This window comes from Drosophila eugracilis, unplaced genomic scaffold (genome assembly GCF_018153835.1).
Source record: "Drosophila eugracilis isolate 14026-0451.02 unplaced genomic scaffold, ASM1815383v1 contig_90, whole genome shotgun sequence".
Lineage (NCBI taxonomy): Eukaryota > Metazoa > Arthropoda > Insecta > Diptera > Drosophilidae > Drosophila > Drosophila eugracilis.
Window position 1 is genome coordinate 8925437 of NW_024573812.1, and position 22829 is coordinate 8948265.

General features: G+C 42.4%; 1 protein-coding gene across 1 annotated transcript in view; it reads right to left on the minus strand.

The window, feature by feature from the left end:
* Nucleotides 1–414: 414 nt before the first annotated feature.
* LOC108112983 overlaps nucleotides 415–22829 on the minus strand; it is a 45093-nt gene continuing 22678 nt past the window's right edge. Inside the window, 12 exon segments of the mRNA XM_017223391.2 lie at nucleotides 415–2586; nucleotides 3708–4111; nucleotides 4673–4972; nucleotides 6038–6781; nucleotides 7007–7160; nucleotides 7276–7406; nucleotides 7468–7675; nucleotides 7731–7882; nucleotides 8641–8713; nucleotides 10713–10957; nucleotides 11021–11229; nucleotides 14601–14736. Coding sequence (XP_017078880.2) covers nucleotides 1891–2586; nucleotides 3708–4111; nucleotides 4673–4972; nucleotides 6038–6781; nucleotides 7007–7160; nucleotides 7276–7406; nucleotides 7468–7675; nucleotides 7731–7882; nucleotides 8641–8713; nucleotides 10713–10957; nucleotides 11021–11229; nucleotides 14601–14736 — 3452 coding nt within the window. The 3' untranslated portion in view covers nucleotides 415–1890.

Genomic DNA, 22829 nt, shown 5'->3' on the forward strand with positions numbered 1-22829 from the left:
GGTGCTGGCGGTTTGGTTGTGGGGGTGGTCCTTCAGGGTCTGGGTCTCTGGGTGGTTGAGTGGTTTTTGGGCTTCGTCTGGGGTTGCGTTAATTAATTCCAAAAGTGTATTGCGTGTCCTGCCAAAAGGACAAATATGCGTACACGACTCATGTCCTGTGGTGAAATGGGCTTGTTACGAGTGTCTCTGGTATGCTCCGGCCCCCCCTCTCACTGGCCGCAAATTATGAAAAATATTTCCAAATAAATCAGGGAAAACGAGCTGTCCGAGCTGACTGCAAGGGAAAGTCAGAGAATTTTTATTTTGGTCAGGGATTTTCCAGCATTTTCCACTCCATCCGGCTGACTCACGAGTTTTGATTTTCCTGCAAATATTTATCCCTCCCCCCTCGGTTGGTTTAAACACAAAAACTGGTCATTTTTATACACATTTTCCTCTTTATTTGTTTTTGTTCACTTATTTTCACTTGTTTCTGCTCGTTTGCAATATTAAGTTTTCATTTGCTTTACATTGAAGGGAAACCAAATGAAAAGTAACGATGTTTGCACGAGAAATAAATATTCAATTCGCTTAGAAATCAAGGGTTAATTAAAAAAATACTCATATGCCTAAGTTTATGTTTGTAGAGTCGAAAGTTCTTAGTGGCTAAGTTTAAACCAAAATTAAATTTCATTCTTAAGTTTTTCGCTTATCCAATTTATAATTCGAGTCACAATTCAATTTGATTTTGTCATTGAAGAAGCACTTTTCATGTTGGTTTTTCTCTTTGTAGACTAATGGTGGGTGGGGGTGTGATCGTGATCGGAGAAAGAATCATTAAATGGGAAATAGAAAATGGAAAACTTTAAGTTCGGCCTTAGAGCAACTACATTGAATTGGAAATTGGGCTTTTCTTTGGGCAGGTGGTGGCGGAGACACATTGAACTTTTCTTTTGTTTTTCTTTTTTGCGCGCTGCTTAATCATGGATACATACAGATCTTTTATATATACGTACTATATAGATTTGATAAAGTTCTCGACAACAGATGCTTATAAAATTCATTTCACATTTAACAAAATATGATTCGATGCACATATACAAGGATAATCCATTTCATTATCGTATCGTATCGTATCGTATCGCCTTTAATATATATAGTTTGCGCCTATTTCAGATTCCTTTGTCGGTTGTTGTTGTTGCTGCTGCTGCTGCTGTGTTGTTCTTGTTCTGTGCTATATAAGTATTATGTCGATATAGAGATATGCCATTAAATTCTGTAATTTTATCATATATATGATCAGGGGGATAGTCTTTTCGTAGATTCGCAATGTGACTAACTAAGTTCAATTTAGTTTAGGCTACATTAAGTGGCTAAATCGTTAAACTAGTTTAAGTATTAGCTGACCTGATCCTAAATTAGGTTACATATATACACATCTATAGCTTAACTAGTTAACCAGCGCTCCTCCGGTTAATCTCTTAGTTTGAAGTTTAAACTAGTTTCTCGTTTATTTCACAAGCATAGCTCATTATGTTCACTGAAGATTTCCATTATTAATCTTGTTTTGTTTTAGTTTTTCCTTGTTTTCCATTTTGTTTTTGCGCACAAAGACAGATCTGAGTTGTACAGTAAGTAAGTAGTAAACTAAATAAATGCTTTTCCTTTGTGGTTTACAGTTACAGTTTAGTCGGGTTCGAAAACAATGCTAAATCCAGTACACATAGGCTATATCTATATCTATATATATATATAATCATATGATTTACTTTAGATTATTTTCCATCTGCTCCTGCTGCCCTTTCCATGGAAGTCTTGTCGAGTTTTCATTGCAGCTTAACTACTATAATACAGATTTTGGGATTCAGTTACCTCTTCGACTGCTCATCAGTGCCTCCTAGTCGTCGTCCTTTAGACGATGGTGGTGCGCTCGGCGCCCAGGGTGGTGGTGGTGCACGTACTGCTCCCGCCAATACACACGATCTGGCACTTGATGTCCTCTTTGGCTAACTCTCAGGAGCTCACCGTCTCGTAGTTCCCGCCGCCGCTCATCAGGAGCGGTGACTGCACACCGGCCAGGCCACCACCCAGCGTGGTGCTATACGTGGCCGTTTGGGAGCGCGGCGATGTCAGCAGCGACTGTGCCGCTCCAATGGTGATATTTCCGCTGGTCACCGAACTGGTCAAGGCCGCCGATATGCCACCCACATGCAGGCTGCCCGGATGGGGCAGTGTGTTGCATGCCCCACCACCACCACCACCTACCATTCCCACGCCACCCAACCCACTGCCGTTGGTCTGCAGCGATCCATTGGACTGGCCGCCCAGCAGTGGCATCGTGCAGGTGGTGGTGGATCCGTACGGGGAGGTGGGCGAGGTCCGTGTCTCGTACGCCGGCAGGTGATAGCCGCCGGGTCCTGCCGCCGTGACCGTTGCACCGCCGCCACCACCCCCTCGACCCGGTATGCGGGTGTAGATGTTCGGGGGCGTCCTCGTAGACAAAAGGGGCGGTGGTGCGGTGTAAACGGGCCGCTGTACGGCAGGAGCACGCTGGGGCGTGTTGTACAGGCTGAAGGCAGGATTCGTGGTTAGCGAGAGTTCACCGTACTGCGGAAGAGGGGGAGAAAGATAAAAAAGCAATTAATTAAATATTTCTTAAGAGGTTAAAAAGGTTATACACTTAGTCAAACCAAAGAGTTTTCTTAGCAATCTTTTACGCTTAATTTAAAAATATAATAACAACCTCTAAAGCCTTATTATTCCCAGTTCCATTTAGCATTTATATTGCCAAAGTTTTTTCAAATTCTACCTTGCTAAAAGTCGAACCAAAAATTAATTACTTTTTCCATTTGAAATAGAAAACGAATTTGATTTTTGCTTAGTTTTTAATTAGTTCCCCTTTGTGCTCCGTAATATTTGAACTGAAAGTTTGACGAGTACTTGCCCCAACCTATCCGATGCCACATTTATGACGAACGCTGACAAAAACAATTTCTAATCGAAAAGTTCCCAAACTGACCCACACAAACACCAAGAACTTCTAATGAGCTTGTTAGGAACTCTCAACTCGAAGGGACAGGACGGGACAGACCAACAGAAATTTACAAAAAGCCAAGCTAAACAAAAAGCTAAACATTTTTGAACTTTTGCTGGCAACGACTGGCATTTTGCTCATCAAAATTTGATGCTGCTGGCTTTTCCCACCTCAAACCTCAAACAGGAAAATGGGGAAAATAAGGAAAAACCAAACAATGATAAAAATTTAAGCAAAACGGCAAAGGACGTGGACACTAAGGAAAAGTTTCGGCATGCCAGCAACTTGTTGTTGGTGCGGAAAACAACGAAACTAATTTGTGTAATTTATTTACGGTTTTTGGCTAATTGCCGGCAAAAATGTACGGGAGAGGATGAAATCGAAGTTTGGCAGTACTCTTTCTTAAGAAGGTATATGAGAATATAAGGTTTTATAAGCAGATAAGTCTTACTAAACATACTAAAGCCATAACCTAATCAAAAATCAATCAAATTCCTTCTAAAAATCAACCCACTAGTCACATTTTAAACCAAGCCCCTAAAAGCTCACTAATAATTACAGGTTATTGGCGTCACTTTCAATATCGACAGCCGTAAAGTAGGCAACATTTCTCTCCCACGTGCTGTATAAGCCATGCACAAAATGGAATCTGTGGAATCAGAAATCGTTGCCGCGACCAAACAAATATATTCACCTGTTTGCCAAAAGTGGGTGACAGCGAGGGTGGCGGCGGCGAGGCAGTGTTAAGCCGCGTCGGCGGGGTGTACAAAATCCTCTGCGATTCCATATTCAATCGGTCGAAGGCCTTCTCCTCCTGGTGGAATTCGTCCTCGCTGTTGGCCTCCTGGGGTACCACATCCGGATTTTTGTCCTCCAGGCTAGAGTGGCTGCCCATGTTGCGGGACAGTGGCTCGGCACTGCCCTTGTCGGCTTCCGTGGTGGTGGCATCGGCCCCGTTGCCATGCCTCCGGCCGCCCCGCTTGCTACGGAATTTGATAACGATCACCACGCAAATGGCCACCAGAATAAGTGTGGCAATCACGCCGACCAGGGCACCCAGCAGGGGTGTCAATTGTACCAGCACCGCCGTCGATGAGGCTGTAGAAAATGGCGAAAATGCGGGGAAAATTGTGAAAAATTGAATGACAAAAGCCGAACAATGAACCCATTTGCGAGAGAGTTGACCTCGTTTGAGAGGCAAAACAATTGCAATGAGCCCAATTAAAATAGCCAAAGTGGTTAATAAAATAAATTTGTTCTTTTATAGGAATTTAGATTGAATAATATTTATGCTTTCAAAATATTTTTGGTGTCCATTTAGATTAAATGGGAAATGTGTTCATTCTAAGCTGTGTAGATGAAAAATTGACATTATGGCCTTTAAAATAGTTTTAAAAAGAAGTTAAGCTTGTTACAGCAATAATGGTAAGATATTAAAATTAGAAGAAGACAATTATAATTAACTGAAAAGACAACTTAAAATCTCAAAAATTAAGTTTTAATCTTAAAAGTTTAAAAAGTCTCAATGTAAGTCCTTCTTGTAATAAAAACTCAAACTAATTTTCAAATATTGGCTTTTTGATGTATCTTCATCAAATTAATTAGCTACTTTTCCCCCAAAACCGGCTAAAAGTACATCTCCGAGTGCCGAAAACTCACCTGTCCGCAGTAAAGGCGCCGAAAGCGTGCGTCCTCGCAGACGATATGCCGCCTTGCTGGGCCCCTGGGCATTCACCGCCGTTATCCGGATGACGAACACGGAGTCGCTGGGCAGACGTTTCACCGTGAACTCCGGGTACTTGTACGAGGCATTATACAGTATCTGGCGGTTCAGTTCGTCGTAGATCTGGGCGTGAAAGTGCTGTGGGATGCCGCCATCAAAGCCGGGAATGCACTGGATTTGCAGCGAGTTGGCCGTGGCATTGAAGGCCGTGCAGTTCTTCACCGGTTCGGGAAGGTCTAAAACGTGAAATAAATTGAAAAATCAGTTTAAAGTTTTTCATTTTAACATTTAACCTTATTTTTCACACCACAACATGGTTTAACTTGCCACCCCTAAAGGCCCTTTGATGGCTTCCATTGGCTATAGATACCCCCTAGCCAGAACACTCTCGCTGAATGGCCTTTCGGGTGTGTTGTTATCCTGCGGCTACGCACCAGAATTGGTGCGTGTTTTTGGGCCATGGCCAGCGGAGGTTTTATAAATAAATGATGTACCCTGGCAATTTATTGCATTTGATTATCAGATTATCGGGCCGCTCACAGATTGCAGCAGTTGCCGTTGCAACAGTGGCAGCGGCAGCATCGGTGAAGCAAACATGCAGATGGCGTTGGTAAACATGGCTTTTATTGCTGTCACGGACAAAAGCTGGCGATTGCCGGACGGACGAACAAGTGGATGCTGCTGTTGCTGTTGCCAGGATCTGTCCAGAATCCCCCTCCAATGCCCCTCGCTTAACCCCTTGACAACCAACAGACAGGCGGGGAGCAACGCGTTAAATTGCCGCCTGCCAGACAACTTCGCCCAGCGTCCGGCAAAATGTAAATAACGTGCAGAGATTCACTCGCCGGTATCCGTACGTGCTGCGTGCCACAATTATCTACTGACCAGCCAGCAACCTGCAACCAGCAACCAGCAACCGGCAGCCGAATCGAGTCAACATGTTTGCCGTTTGCTGTTGCCGCCCACCTCGATCTGAAATTAATTAAATTTTTTTCCATACCCTTTTGGGAGGAGTAGCTAAGACTTTTATCTCGATTTAATCCCTCCTAACTAATGGTTTAATTTAGGCAAATTTTTTAGTTTTCCCTTATTTTAGAAAGCTTGTTTCTTATTATTTTAAGAGATTTAGTTTTGAATTTCAAACTGATTAATTTTAAGTTATAAGCAAACCTATCTCCTCAAGTAAGATACCCTCAGAAAGGGTATCCCTAGCTACCCCGTTGTATCAACTGATTTCCTGACTGCTCTCCGGCCTTCTTTATCTACCGTCTCCGCTTGGACAGAGTCCGACACACACTCACCTGCCGGCTGGATGTGATACCAACAGGGCGGACTGTGGCCCATCTGACTGCTGGCCACGCAGGAAATGGCGCCGAAGCTCTCGTAGCTCTCCACGTGGTAGCTGTACACGTTGTTCAGCGGGGGCGCCGAGGTGGTGGTCGGGGGCGTGACCACGCCTCCGCGATGATGCTGCTTGTGCAGGGCAACTAGTCGCTTGCGTTCCGCCAACTGAAGGACTCCACTGGATGAGGATAAGGAGGAGGAAGAGCCATGGTGGCTGTCTCCGGACGATCCGCCGGATGGCATCTGCAGCTGCTGCTGAGGGGACAGCTGCTTCCGCTGCTGCTGTTTGCTGTTCTCCACGTGGTTCTTGTGCACCATGTTGGAGTAGACCATCTGGGTGAAGGGCTGGCCAACATCCTCGCCATACTCCTCGAACTCCCCATAGCCATCCTCGTCGTCATCCTCGAATCTCACGGCCGCCATTCGGCCGTGCCTGCCGTGTAGAAGGCGTTGCTGCACTCCGTGCGAGTGCTTCCGCTTGCTCCGCTGATAATATCCGTTCAGATCCGTACCGGAGGCCAGCATCACCGGAGCCACCACCCCCAGTTGGGGCAGCTCGATGAGGCTCTCCAGCGAGTTGTTGAAGTGCCACTTGTAATTTAGATTATCGAGTGGATTGGCGTCCACCTCGCAGGTGATGTTGATTGTCTGCTTGAGCGCGGCACGTATAATCGTCGACTCGGACTTGCAAACTGGCGGATCTGAAGGGGTGTGAAATGCACAGGCAAAAATTATAGCAAATTAAGGTTAAGTCTGAGGTCTTCTTATCAATGATATTCGAAATTAAAAAGTTCTCTTGTAATTGAGAAATTATAACCATAACCATAAAATATTAAAAATGTAAACTATTTAAGTTGTTTTAACTTATTTTTTACTGTGCTAAGTTGAAGTGCTTAAGTTAAGTGAGTGGGTTGTGGGGCACTTACACTTCACGTCCAAGTAGACCTCGTTGCTGGACACACTGCCCTGGAGATTGGTGGCCCTGCAGAAGTACTGCCCGTGCGAGGACTTCGAAATGCCCTGGAGGACGAGGGTCTGGTTCGAGATGATGATGCCGCGCGAGGAGTGGAGTTGTTTGTCCTGCAAAGGGCAGAAAGGATAACAAATATTATTCAATTTGTGTTTGTTATGGGATTTTGAGTTTTGCTAGTTCTAGCTGTTAAATAAAGATATTTATAATCTTAAATATACTCACACTGTGGTACCACTCCACCCGTGTTATTGCTGGATTGGCCTTCACATCGCACTCCAAATAGACATCGGTACCCTTGAGTAGATTATCCGGGTCGAGAGGGGCTCCCAGGTTCAGGTTGACAATAGGTGCATCTGCATAAAAAGATGCATTTAAGTTTCAGGGAAAACCTTCCTTCCCTTAAGGGCAACTTACGTGTCACATTAAGCACTCTGGAATCTTTGAGATACAGCCCGGTATGTCCATTTCCCAGAGTGGTCATTATCGTCGTATGACCCTCATGCAGTTGCTGGGAAGTAATCCCTGGATTCAGGGAAACAGAGCAGACCACCTGCCTTTCATTGTCCTCGGGAACGGGTATCAGCATTAGTTCAGAGATGGTAGTGTTTCCATCGGAGGAGGTCTGTGGGAAAATACGTTATATTCCTGACTATACCCCCTGGTTAGATAGCACTCACCGATGATGTGGCTCCCCGGACAATCTGACCCGCCTTGGACCACACAATTTCCGGCGGAGGACGAGCTCCAATGGCCGTGCAAGTCACGTGAGTGCGAGTTCCAGCTATTACGGCGTGGTTTAGGCCTTGCAACAGCAGACTAAGCGGCGGAACTGTCAAGAAAAATCGCAATAATTCAGGGAGATTTCCATCAGCTTTAATTGTTTTCTATTTGTGTAATTTGTTAATAAATAATTTACTCCCAACTTGACTCCTAATCCCATTAATCACTGATTTTATCCGCTCTTTTAATAAAATAACTAACTAGGCCGAAATGCATAAATTTGCATTAAAGTTCTTGTATCTTTAACAAAATAGTAGAAACCGTTAGGCTAATTATAGATACAGAATGCCTGTTTTATTCACAGTTTTCCTATGAAGCCCTGCTGATTAACATTGTGAAATTCAGTTATTACCGCACAAGGACATCGCGCAATTTGCGCTTCCAAGGATCCCGCTTAATTTCCTGCTCATCTATAACCAACCTTTATGGAAATGTTCATTATTTATGACACATTTTATTATGCCCATCACTGGGGCTGTCCTGTGTCCCTGCCCCACTCGAGGGACCCACAATGCGATTAGCATAGCGAGCTGAACCACCTGGAAGCCACCCGTAACCCGCATAACCATAAATGCATGGATGTGGATGAATATGCGAGTGGTCGACGTGCGTCCTTGCGGCAGAATGGCAAAACTTTAATTACATTAATTTCCATGAAAATGTCACGCCCACAACCGCAGCTAAAACAAAAACAATAAACCAGCTAAGAGCCGACCTTGAACTGCGTGCTGGTTAGCCCCGAAAATGTTTGTAATATAATATTTGTGTGTGAATTTTGATTAAAAGCGTATTTAAAGAGCTACTTACGATTCATGTCGAGGATAACTTTCTTGGTCAGCGCTGGGACCACATGGCCGTTGGTTGCCTGGCAGGTGTACATCTGGAAGTGAGGTGGAAAAACAGAAGGAACAATAATGAAACCCGATGATTTATGCTCATTACAATAATTGCCTTTCACTACTAATAATAACAACGAGCTTTGGCCCAGGACAGGGTATCGATGATAAATCAACCTTCCGAACATTTAATTTTAATTGCGGGAAATGTGTATCGAACACGAAGCAATATCAAGAAAGACTAATCAATTATGCTTTCAGTCGGAGTCGGAGACGGAGACAGAGACAGAGACTGAGGACAGCCACACAAAGAGTTCAAAAGGTTGGCGAATGCAAGTATCAATATCATAAATTCCCCAATGGCTGGCTGGTAATGCGATACTCCTTGGGTCCCGACCAGACCAGGCCATATACATTTTGGACATTTTATTGGGCCAAACGAAAACTGTAACGATGTCTGGCAATAAAAATATTTGCATAACTTTTGGGTTCGCCGCACCGCAAGTCTCGTTTCGATTGGAAAATTAGGTCATAAATTTCTATTCGGTTACACAAGAATATCTAACGTTATGCGGAGAGATACTTGGGTCAGGTAGGGGGTCTTGGAACTCAGACTGGAAACTGGGAAGTGTCAAACAGTGGGTCATTGATACCTCGAGGTGTTTATTATTATTATCGAACGGTTTTTGATCCACTGAATGGAAAATCGATTGGCATATCAACTTGAATTTGTTTTTCCGATATTTAATCCGAGTTAGTTTAACTGCTGCAAAGCTTATTCAGCTTTAACAACTGTTAAGATGGATTTATTTCATTTGTCGGTAAACTAGACTCTCCTGTTTGTTGTTCTACTTTTAATGGCCAATATGGACTGCTTTTTGATACGAGAAATTCTGGCTGGAAGCCTCTGTTAATCTGTTTATTAAATATTTTATCATGTTTAATTGTTCTGCCTTAATAAGTTTATATTTTGCAGATGTGATAATGGGTGAATAATCCACACAAATAAATATTATTTGCCTTGGAAATCTGTTTGCCGAACAGTTTAAAAATCAACAGAATTTAAGTTTCCCTTTTTCCATGAAACATTCAATAATATTTCCCCGCAATTTGACTCCATAAATCCCCACAATCCGCCGCCTTGATTCATCTCTTTAGTTTAAGCTAATAACTTTTGGTATTACATGAACAACACTCAAGTGATTCCACTCCAGCCATTCATCCATGATACAAAAGCCCTGACCGCCTCACAATTTGCCGTTCGGTTGGAAAAGCTGGTTGAACGGAAACCGAGATGTGAATGGCGGGATTAGCGCTGTCTAACAATAATGTTCATTACACGGACCAAAGAAAAGTCCGGCTTAGAATCAACAGAACGCAGCAGCAGCCTCAACGAGTCGGATTCTCTCGGGGGAAATGGTGTTCTCCGAAGGGAAAAGAGAGGAGGTAAGCCGCAGAAACCACCCAGGGAACAATTCCCAATGCAGTCGGTTGCATTTGATTTCTATTAGCCATTGTATGGCAGCCGCTTGCCACACGGAGCGCTGTCATTAACGGAGGCCCACGGACCAAGTCGTCCATTGTGACCAGCCGAAAATAAATGGCCAACTGATGCTGCCAAGGGGTGAGAGTCAGAGTAGGGAATCTGGCTAGTTTATAGACAAAGTTTAGAAGCTAATCGGTTTGGCAGCTTTAAGCATTTTTCGGAATAAGTAAATAGAAAGGAAAGTTTCTTCAAGGATAAGGTATTGATTTCGTTAATAAAAATAACGTTTTAAGAATAATTAATAGCTATTTTCAGCTACTTTTAGCTACTGTTAGTGACATCCCAATTAATAGCTATCTTCAGCTACTTTTAGCTACTGTTAGTGACATTCCAATTAATAGCTATCTTCAGCTACTTTTAGCTACATTCGACTGCCATCACTGGTCCAAAGAATGAGCCATTGTATTAGAAGTCGCTTTGTCCGAAAGTCGTAAATAAGGCTTACGATATTTGGAGCAAACACTCCGAATGGCCATCCATTGAGGTGGATGACTTACCGTTAGCAGATCCTTCCGCTGGATGTTCTTGATGCGCAGGACATTCCGAACGGAGCCATCGGGTAGCACCTGGAAGGAGTCGTCGATCAGGGCGTGTTCCCGCCACCAGGAGACCCGCGGAGGCGGAACTCCGCCGCTGGAAAGGCAGGTCAAGTCGATGCTGTCGCCCTCTAGGTAAGGTCCTGCTGTTTGGTCGCGTATCTCGGCACCATGGTGGTCCATAATCACGAGTTTGGTGGGTGGTACTATAAAGTAGATTAGATATATTAGATAAATATTAGAGGAATATGAAGCACAGTGAAACCCACCTAGCACTGTCACATTGATGCGCCAATTACGGGTCGGTGACTTGTGGAAGTCCACACGGCACTTGTAGAGTCCAGCATCTGAGGTCTGGATGTTCTTGATCCGCAAGGCAGGTGGGCTGGTGTCGTGGTGGAAGTGAGCCTTCTTATTCAGGACACTCTCATCTGCCCAGGGAATGCCCTGGTTAACAGGTCGACCTCTGGCATCGAAGCTGAAAAGGGAAGAAAAGGGTTGGTTAAGTTAAGGGAAATTTAGATTACAGTAAGTATATAGCCATGAAAAAGAGTTACTTAGATGGAGAGCAGAACTTATTTTCACCCATTAAAATAGCAGCACAAAGCCTTGTCATAAATATAACCTTTTAGCCAGCACCCCGACATTAATGGCCCATAAAATGTAGTTGGCCATGGAAAACCCTTTTGACACGTTCCACCAATACCCGAAAACACCTTCAATTACCCTGCTACTGATAAGGGAAATTGTGTTAACCTGGTTCATTGATTTTATTGTCCAAACAATTGAGACAACATCGGCCGGGGAAATGTGTGTCAAATCCCGGGAATCCACTAAAAGCGGAATACTTAATTAGCTTTCCCTTGGGTCGAACTATTTTCAGCTATAGTCCAGCTATACTTTAGATATATATATAGACGATATCGGGGGAGGGGCGAAGTGCATGAATGGAGGGAAAGAACTTTGTTTTTATTGTTATTGGCAAACGTTTTTGTTTTATGGCTTTGGCCAATGCATTTTGACAAAGTGCCGCATTAAATGTCAGCACGGCCCAAAAGCCTCACTCCCAACCGAAACAGACGTCGTAAAATGCATTTACAGAACTTTTGATTTCCCCCTCGCTTTCGCTTTTTATCTCTGCATTTTTTAGCATTTTTAAATGGTCACATTTAAATTGGTTTCAGTCTTTTTAATTTGAATTTTAATTTCGTTCTTTTTCCAGCATTTCGTTTGACCTTTTCCTGCAAATTAAAAAACAAAAAAGATTAACCAGAAACACATTTTTGCTATTTATGTTAATGCCTTGCAACTGCCGCCCTCGATGTGACACGCCCCGTCGTCAATCGGCCAGCCCACAAAATCGTGTTTTTCCATTTTCATTTTATAGTTCACTTCAATTAATTAATTGATCAATTTAGTGCTTGTTGTGTTTCCCTTTTGGCTTAAGCGGATTACTCTTTTATTTTTTGAATTTTCTGTATTTTCCGCATTTCCCTGAATTTTCATATCACTTTGTTTTCCCAATGAATTAAATGCTTTGTGGACATTTCTTTCACATTTTTTGTGGCACTTTTTAAGTAGCTTTAAAGAGCCCACAAAGTATCTTAAAGTTGGGCCATAAAGGCGCATGGAGGAGGCATTTCACGTTCTTATTTTCCTGCTGTGAGTTATTGGGAAAATTCTGTGCTGGCTTATAAAAGAACTATCAATTTCCAAAGCGAAAACTCGGCTAAAATAAGATTAAGGATTCTACTTTATGGGTTTTGGGATGCGAGTTAGTGATTTTTTGTTTAGATTTTGCTGCTAAAAATAAAATCGGGTATAAACTTTGTACGTTTTCGTGATTATTGCTTAAGATTAATCGAATAAATATAATTATGAAAAACCAAGTTAGCCCTCACTTAACCGCATTTATCGACTTTCCCCCCGGATCATCCCACATTTCGAATAGATCAGAGGCCCCATTTTACACTTTGGATGATTTATCATTTAAGAAAGCTCCAGAAACACGCATTTGGGAAATGCACTCGAAGAGTGGAAAACCCAACCCAGAAGGCCAGGAGTAAGTGGCACAAGATGGATGGGATATTTGTTAATGGATTTTAAACATAATTAAATTATGTAGAGAAGTGAGTGGAGAGCTGGGCTGGAGTGACGGGGAGGCAAGAGGTTATCCATGGATAATCCATGGCAATTGGAAAACAAATTTCTCATGCAATTAATCTCTCGACCTTCGGCAGCCTTTTGGCCATATTGAGTTTTCCAGCAAGCCAGAAGAGAACGAAAAAGAACATATTAAGCAGCAGCGAAACACAAAACACGGAAAATTTATGAAGTGTGGGAAAACCAAATTAAAATTGATGGAAAACAATAAAGAAAATGCGGGCGAGGGGCGGAGAATGCAGAAGAGATATCTGCATAAACCTCAACTTTATGCGGTCGTAAAAATTGCTGCCCCCTCTCTTTCCATGCACTCGCCATGAAATTGGTAATTGCAATCGAGAGCACACTGTAGTGGGAGACCGCAGGAGTGCACATTCTATGGCAGCGAACTTTGACACTTTGACTTGACATCATCGATTCCCGTGTGCACCGAGAACAGACGAACGAATTTAATGGAAAATGAAATAAAATTCAATTTCTGGTCTATTGCGCATCTGTCTACTTGAGACTCCACTCGACTTCACCTGCCTGGCGCTGCCTCCCCAGTTTCTTAGATTTTTCCATCTTCTGGGTTTTCCTTGAAAATATATAAAGTGAGTTGCCAACGAGCGACCTTTGAGCCGAATTGCTGCTGCCAATCAGTCAGTCTATATGGCTATATATGTGTTTATATATATTCCCCATCTGCCTGAACATTCTCCGCTGCCATTACTTGCGACATTTCCTGGCATTCCCTGCCTCCCAAAATGCTTTTCCTTTTCGTACTTCTACCTCATAAGCTTGTTAAAAGTTGCTAACGTGCCGTGTTAGACACTGAGAAAAATAAAGCATATTTCTATTTATTTTTTACTCAATTAATAAGTGATAAGAGAGATAATTTCTTACTAGGAATGTAAGCTTAGAAACTGCATTAAAAAAACTTTTAATAAAACATAAAAAATCCTTCAGAGAAAAATAAGATTTTCTAAGAATGATTAAAAGATAGAATAGTCCCCAATTAAGTGCTATTTTCTTTGAGTGCCAATAAACGGTGGAGAGTGGGTGGGACTTTTTCACCTTAACCCCACCCTCGAAACGTTCGTACCCCCACCCCGCACGTAGGTTGCTCTGTGTAAGTAATGTTTATATCGTCAAATTCAACATAAATGCCTCACGTTAATAGAATTTATAATGAGCCTAGCGCCTACTTTGTATGCCTCTGTATGGATTTCTGTATGTGCCACGCCTCCCCCTCCTTCAGCCCGTTAAACACCGGGAGTTTCTTTATAATTGGCTGCCGTTCCCAACGGTATCGAAACCGAATTCATTTCGGGTCCTTGGCTAATTTCAAATACAAATCCGAAAAAAATATGAGCTCAACTCTGGGCCTACCCCCGCTGGTAAGGTAAAATCATTAAGTGAAATTCATTTAGCTGACACTTTAGCGGGGCGTTACTGTGAAACAATCCCAGGAGAGCGAAGTGGCGGAGGACCAAAATGGATGAGCCTGCAAAGTTGGGTGATGAGATGGAGAAAGCTTAAGGAAGATTTAGTAGGATTTTGGAGGGAAGATGACTGCGTTAAAAAGTCGATAAAATATGAAGGAAGAGGTTTAATTTCGGGATATTATAATTCTGGGATTTAAGAGTAAAATAAATCATACTCCCATGAGATTCTATGTATAAGGAATGTAAATCTTAAACTTACGTGTAGATAGGCTTGACATGACCCTCGCGGTACCAGATGACCAACTGCACCTTGTCGGAGATTCCTGTTCCCGGCAGCAGATCGCAGGGCAGCGCAACCTCCGAGCCCAAGGCGGTCAAAATCTCAGATAAGGGTCCTGAAAAAAATCAAAATAAATTCCACTTAATAATGGTAAGAAAGAAACCTTAATCGTAGGATTTATAATGTGTTCGATTGGGAAGTTTGGTGGCTACCAGAGTTGCTGTTTATAAAACCGCTTTTGTGGCTTCCGCTAATTGAAATATATGAACTCTGACCTGGCCCTATCACCACCAGCCACATCGGGCGCCCTGTCCTTTGTGTTTACTCCACAACTATAAATTGACTGACAGCTTGATTTCCCTTTGATGATAAAGCCCAGTTCGCTGAAAGGGTTCAAGCGCCAAGCGGTCATTTCCATTGTGCGGATTCCGACATGGAGACATCATCGGCGCAGCGAGTGGCGCCTCCGCAGCCACGTTCCACACCGCAGTTCCGAATAGTCCGGGTCGTCGTTTTGGGTGAGGTTCGGTTTAGTCGACGGCGACATCTATTTCCATTTCCATTCGATGGCACCGCGCTGTGCGTGCCGTCGCCCAGAGGGGGGTAAAATGGGGGGCGGAGCGGTCTTCAATTAGTTGTCGCCCTTTGGAGATGGTCGCGTGACACGAACAATGTCGTTTACCCACTGAATAATATGATAAGTATGTGGTTTAGCTTGTTAACTAAGCTAGTAGTTAAAATATATCAAAGGTTACTTATTCTTAGAAGATGTTTAAGTGGTGGCTACCAGAAATACCCATTTAAAACCATTATTATCGAAGGAATATATCAAAATAAAGTGAATCTTCTTCCCAAGCTAAACATTTTTAAGCTGAAATATTTGTTAAATATTCTAAGAAACTTAACCGAGCCCAGCTAGTTGCCTCCTCTCCATTTCAGGGTGTTGGCTAAAGACCCCCCGCGAACAACTTCGACTTCATTTGTGCCTGCCTTGGCAGTGTGTTGTCGTTGTTGATTGGTATGTATTTGGTATTATCAAAAGGCATTGTAAATATACAAATTATATTTTCCATATTTTGTATTGCAACACCAACAGAAACAACGGCAATGGCATTAAAGGGCGTGTCGTACGTGCCTATATGTGGAACCCCCTCTGCCCTGTCCCCCCTCTAACATTACTGGGTTAGCCCCCAATGCAGAGCCACCGACACCGCCGCTGCTGCTGAATGCCTTTCCAAATATTAATCAATATTTATCTAGATTAGCCATGTACCTCCCTGGCCCCCCTCCCCTCCTGCCATGGCTCTTCCTGTTTATTCGAACTCAAATTCAATTATTTTAATGCATTCCAACTCGATTAATGGGCATTTTCCAACGATTAAAAGAGGCGTTTGCAAATATAAATGTTAATTCTGTTGGCATATGTGCCGTGGATATTGGGCAATGTTCGAAATATGGAATTGCATTTTAGTTTAAGGATTGAAAACAATACGATTTTTGGTAATCAGATTAGTAATAAATAAAAGTTTCTCGATCGAAGCTGAACGAGTTTCCCAACCCCGAACATCCGAAAGAATTGTTTCCCATTTTCCCGCCTGATTTCATTGGCATTTCCGGATTTCCGAGCGCCATAAGTAACTTTTGCCATTGGGCAATCGAAAGCCAAATCGAAATCGGAATCCTCTCCCGATATGCATGAACACACTCAAATAAATTAGGGGCCTCGGCCCGTGGAAGGGGTAGGTAACATAGAGAGGAGTCAAGAGGGCGAGGCGCCACGAAAATAAAATAAAATTGAAGCAATTGGTAATCGGATGAATGATATAATTCATTGGGGCCAAATGCAATTTGTTATGGCTCCGGGAATGGGATTTGTATTTGGGTCAGCAGATCAAAGTGATTAGACGAGGGCCGAAATGAGTTACAGAAGAGTTCAATTGCTAATTGCAATCCGCAGTCCGCAGTCCGCAAGTCCATGCAACAAATGTTCACACACATTCGGAACTGTGGCAATAACACCCCCCCTGATCTTTGTCCGACTTTGAAGTCCGGCGGAAACTAACCTCTGAAAAGATTTATTGTCACAGGCCCCAGCTGATATTGATTGAACGATCGCCCAGTGTGACAGAAGAGCTTTTCAGTGTATTTCCCTCTCTCTGTTTTCTATTTTTATTGGCTTGGCAATATTTTGACAAATTTAGTTGGATCTGTTGGCTGAGTGTCGGACATTTGGCCGCTAATGGTGCATGCAACAAATTTCCCGCATCATGTATTCTATAATTAAGCGGATCGCTAGGCATCGAGGCAAGAGACCGCCCCAAGATGTTCTGCGTTCCGCGTCCGATGTTGTCGCCTCATAATTGTGCCACTTTAAGTGGGCGTCAACATGATAGGGCCAAGTTGTTGCTCGGATCTTCTTCCTCGAGAAATAAAAACGAAAAACATTTCCGAACCGATGGAGATCGTTAGGCCGCAGAACTAATTCTGGTTGCCTCAGCACTCAGTTTCGGTAATGGAAAGGGGGATCGCTCCACAGAAATTTTATTCAGGTTCGTGGAATATGGAATTATGTGTCATATTCAATGTCTTCATGTTTTGGTGTTCTTGGAAAGGGCTAATAAAATATTCAAAGTACGATGTTGTTGAGGGAATAACCCTTTCCCATATTTCCCATCAGTTCACAGTTCAAGTCACAGAATTAAATTTATAGTCGTGTAGCAATTCGGCGGAATGAAATCTTTTTCGAAAGAGCGAAAGGGATGTATCTACAAGTGCAGTAAAGATATTTTTTCTGACTGATTAAAGAGTTTTCTATATCTAAACTAAGCCCCTTTAAATCGCTGCTAAAACTTGTTGAGATTTCTGTTCGTGTTGCAGGCAAACTTTTAATCCATTTCAACTTTCAACATGGAAAGCAAATATATTTTTCGCAATTTAAAAAATAATCCTGGCCTGGAAATTTAAAAGCTTATAAAAAAGCAAACGAAATAAGCGTGTTAAATGGAAAATCGGAATTTTCATGTTGGGAAAATGCATTTATTGTCTGCATTGAACTGCATTCTCCCACTGCAGCTCCCGCGGCGAAAAGCTATCAATGCAGCCCCATTCGCTAAGCTCATTTAGAACTTTTGTGAAAACAAACAAAAGGCCAGGCCAAGTGCCCGGGCAATTACCCAGTCAATCAGTCATGCATTCAAATCCCAGCCAGCGCATCCATCGTGTTTTTCGGTTATTTATTTATTTATTTATCCGCCTCTTCTTGTTTTCTGCCTGCAACTGTGAAAATATTTTGACAATCGCCTCAAGTGATCCCTATCTCTGCCTGTCGATGAGCTAATTACTCAGATCATTTGTATGGCCCAACGCTGCGGGGGATTTGGGTAAGTTATAGGCGAAAGCCCTTTGGAAAACCCAGTGTGAGATCTTTGAAGCTTTTTTCTTGTTGGCGCCAACGAGTAGCATAACAAACACAAAAGACCATGCTGCAGGAAATAAATCAAATTAGATATGTTTACGCAGCTCGCCTTTGAAGGGAAAAGAAGTGCAGGTTTTGGAGGAGGAAAGGTTATAGTATCTATAAATGGAACTGTGTGTGGAGTGGAGTGGATTCCCACCCAAACAACACCTGAAACGACAACCCAACAAACAATTGCTGACGACAAATTGCCAATGACTCAAACGACGCCATCAACAACAGCAGCAATTTGTACAGCAGCAACATGCACAGCAGCAACACCAACAGCAACAGCAACGGCAACGGCAATTGTCGTAAAATGTTTCTTTGATTCTTTTTTTGGTTGTTGCTTCTGCTGTCTTGGCTCCCTTTATTTCTATATTTTCAAATAACAACAGCAACAAAGTGGAGAGTTTGTCCCCCTATTGATGCCCCTATACTCCCCCCTGCACGTGACCAATGACAATTTGCGATCCACTGTCCATTTATGACCCCCAACCAAGTTCAGTCGTTTGAGCTTTAATATTTCCTGCAGGCGGCATTTGTCGAGTTTTAGGCGCCTCCATCAAAATGTCGTAGGCGGATGTTGAAATTGCCTGGCGAGGGGCGGCGGGGTGTGTCTCGGTCATAATGCCAATAATACGATTGCCGATTGCTTATGGCCCAAAGTGGGGAATTGGCCAAGAGGAACGAGCGACAGAGTCACCTAAATTAAGTCCGAAATTAGCCGGACTTGGCAGCTTGAGTTCTGAATTGGCTTCTTCTTCGGTGAGTTTTCCTCCCTAATAAAGTTCCTTTTGTTATTTTCCTCTTCATGGGAAGTTGTAAAATATGGAAAATACTCGTTAGACCTTCGCTTTCCCTTCTCTCGGTTATTTTATTTGATTTTCATTAGATTGACTTTGGGCTGTGGCCCTTGGCAAATTATTATTATGCATGGATTGCCTTCTCTTTCTCAGGGGTATTTTCCAATTGAAAACAGGGGCGGGTAAGGGGGCTGCTTTGGGAATATGTCCGAATATTGAAGTTATTGAGGTTGGATAAATGTCGGAAAGGGGGTTGCGGTAAGTGGGGTTAAGTTTGGGCTCATTGGCTTGTGAGGGTCAAGGTCTCTAAACTTTAGGAATAACTTTTTAAAAGTCAATTAAAGTTAACATAGAAATGTACCGAAATTATGCAAAATTAGTAAGCTCCTCACTGTAAAGTTGAGTAAAAATTATATAAAATTAAACTTAAAAGTGATTTTTAACCACATTTGGATAAGATGTAAGGCTTCTGCTAGAACAGCCTTTCAAATTTCACCCCTGCTAGTTAAATTCCAAATATTTTCTATTAAACCCAAGAATTTTCCCCCGAAAAATTCCAACCTTAAGATTTTCGTCGGAGTAACCTTCAAATGGCGTGTCTGACCCACATCATCCATCCAACTCGTTCACATCCACCCATTTCCACCGGCTGTCCATCGCCTCAGTTGGCATTGCCTGCCCAGGGCATAGCCCTACAGGTAATTCCCTAAATTAATATTTATACAACCCACCACCTACATATATATATTTCCTTTTATTCCGATATCCCAAATGTAGCACTCTTTCACCGCTTGGCTTAACTTTATCATAATCTTGGTTAAAAATCTAATGCTCGTAGCATTTGTGGCAGCCAAACTAATTTTATGATGGATTACGTTTGGCCCCCACTTTGGAAGGGGGATCGTATATATAAAAGACTTCAACACCCACCACTAAGGCCTTACACTGCAACAGAAATGTTTGAGTAATTAACTTTAATTAAGTTAAATTAACTTTAAACAGCTGTAAGAAAGGTAAAGAATGTTAAAGAGTTTAAAACCTTATATCATTTCCAATATATAACTATCTTTAAGAAGTCAAACTGATTATTTTAGTGTTACTCCGACTAACCCTTAGAGTGTCGCCAGTGGCGAAGGTTCCACTTATCGCCCTCGCTCTGGCTGTCCATCAAATGCAGCGCCCCACCGCGCTTATCAACCTGGCCTCACCTGACCACTAATAGAACCTCAAAGTGCATTTGCCTTTGTTGACATTTGTAAAATGCAAACAGAACACGCAATGGCGATAGATAGTCCGTCTGGCAAGGGAGGTACGAAGATACAGCGATACCAAGGCAGCCAAAGATACGGCGGATACGGATATATGGAACCCAGACGGAGTCTCAATGCCCCGAAGCCATCACTCAAAGTGATTAGATCGTCGAGCGGGGTAATCGAGTGTAGCGCTCAAGATACAGATACACGGACACATAGCTGGGTGGATAGATGGACAGACAGATAGATAGATAGATAGATAGATAGCGAGTTCCATAGGTGGATGGATGGATTCAGATTATGTGGGAGCTTCAATTGGGTTTTCGATTTTATTGCCCCAAAAAGGGGAATAAGGGGAAGGAATGCCAAATGGAAATGGTCATGAGGTCGTCGGAGTTCTTTCCGAGTCGGAGTTGTCTGTATTTACGATATTGACACTAGAAATCGTGACTTTTCCATAATGAACGGGATTTACACGTGTTTATGGCAGGTCATAAATGGTTCGACACCTCAAGGAATTCCTCTCCCAGACTTCTCCCCCTTCGGGCCCTTCTCCTTGTCGGTAATTTCCTTTTGTAGTACCCCACGGGGCAGAAGTCAATGCTTAAAATGAAAATATTATTTAAGCTCCTTCACCTTTCAGTGCACTACGAAAAATGTTTTTCTTTTAAGATGGAAAGGATCTGGAAACAGTTTTTTTAAGTTATTTCAAAGTTTTCAAATCTATTTGCCTTTCCTTTGTAAATTATAGCTCTTTTTTCGGCTACTTTCTTTCTTTATAAGCTTTTCCTTACTTTTAGAGTTCCATGCAGTTTCCACTCATCGAATTATTATATTTTCCGAGTGCATCATCATCTCCAGTGCTGTTTCTGCGTGTCTGCCTGAAAGAGGAGCTTTCAGACTGCATTAAGCTGAATAACTGGTAAGTTCTTTCTGGCTTTTCCCGACGACCCCTTTTCCTTTTCTACTTTCCGTGAAACACCTGCTGTTTCACCTTTGACAAAGCTCAGACAATCAGAGTGCTTAAGTGCTGCTCCCCAAACAAATGAGACATCGTTCCAAGTTTGGCCAAGAAGTTTGCTTAAAGCCGCTTCCCAGCGAAAGTGCACCCACTTCAAAAACACAAACTGGGCATAGTGGGTGGCGGGAAAACCTAATCGTTGTGGGACATGAAATTCATGCCGCATCAAATTACCTATCCTAGCGAGACTCCCAGCCAGAGAAGAAGATATTATGCAAAATAATATATAATTTTGATAGCACCCAATTTGAGCCTGTCATAACAAGGCCGACCCAGCCCCAGCCCCAGCCAGCTGAAAGGAAAATCGATATATGTAAAAAATGTTTGCATGACTTTAGGAAATTTAGCAAACTTTTTTTCCTTTTCCTTTGTTTTCCTTTTCTGACGGTTTTGCCTGCGTGCGTGTGTGTGTGTGGCCCCAATGTGGAAGCTTCATTGATATGAAAAATATCTTTTAAATGCAATAAACCAACGAGAAAACGATAGCGAATGGGGTGGGAAAGGGGGTTGGGGTGTGCTCCAAAGCGGTTTAGGAAAAACAAGACTCATAAAATTAATATGATATAATAAAGAAAAATTTGCAAGCTGCCAAAAGCATAACGATTGATTCTGAATTATAGCCCAGGGGGCAGAAAGAAAAAAACTTAGGAAAAACAGCAGACAACGAGGGTCGTGAGAATATATGCCACGCGATTTGATTAGATTATGATAAGCTATTTATTAGGCAAAGTAAATATTTTGAAAATTTGACTATTGTAGTAATAAGAACTATGTAAGCAACTACTCTTAGTATAAACATGACCAACGTAGTTTTAAGTTATTTATATTTTGTTATTTGTGTAGCCCTGGATATGTATTAAGTGTGCTATCCCTGGTTTGTAAAAGTAACGAGAGTATCTTCCATCCCTGGAATGCGAAAACGAAGAAAAAAGAAGAACATTCAAAAAAACGTGGCCGGCGTGTTCGAAAGTTAAGAACCGAAATAAATATACTATATAAATATGGAAAAATATTTAAGCTTAAGCTTTTGCTGGTTGATTACCAACTATAAGGATTAAACATAAAGAAAAGAATAAAATCTGAATAATAAGGAAATATGAAAACTAATGAAAAGATAAATAAATAAAGTAAAGCTAGACGGAGCTAAAGATTTGATTTATTATTTTCCAAACGTGTTGCTATTATTGTGCCCCCTACTGTACCTTTCGGCTTGAGAGGAGATTTGCTTTTGCAATATGTTTGAGGAGGGGGAGTCGGGGGCACCGAAATCAAATCGAATAAATAACACGCAGAACCCCCAAGAAAAAAGAAACAGCAGCAGCAACCCAAATATGTTCGGCAATCAATGGCAGCCAGAAAAAAAGAGAGAAGAAGCGAGGAAACTTTCGATGCCGCAAGGAATTTTCCGAGGGATTAGGGGAGCCACCAAAGGCACGGGGCTGGAGGCTAGAGAGGGATAGGGGGGCGATGCGGTTGGCCACTTGCTCCACATGCAGCGAAATTAATCATGGCATTGTTCGGCGCTTTCCAAAATAATAAATACTTCAGCGCGACTATAAAATAAATTACTCAAAATCATTTCATTTCACTAACGCAACAAGAGAATAGATGGAATGGCTCTGAAACGGGGAATGCCATGCGACTCTAAGCACTGGATCATGACAGAAAAAAAAA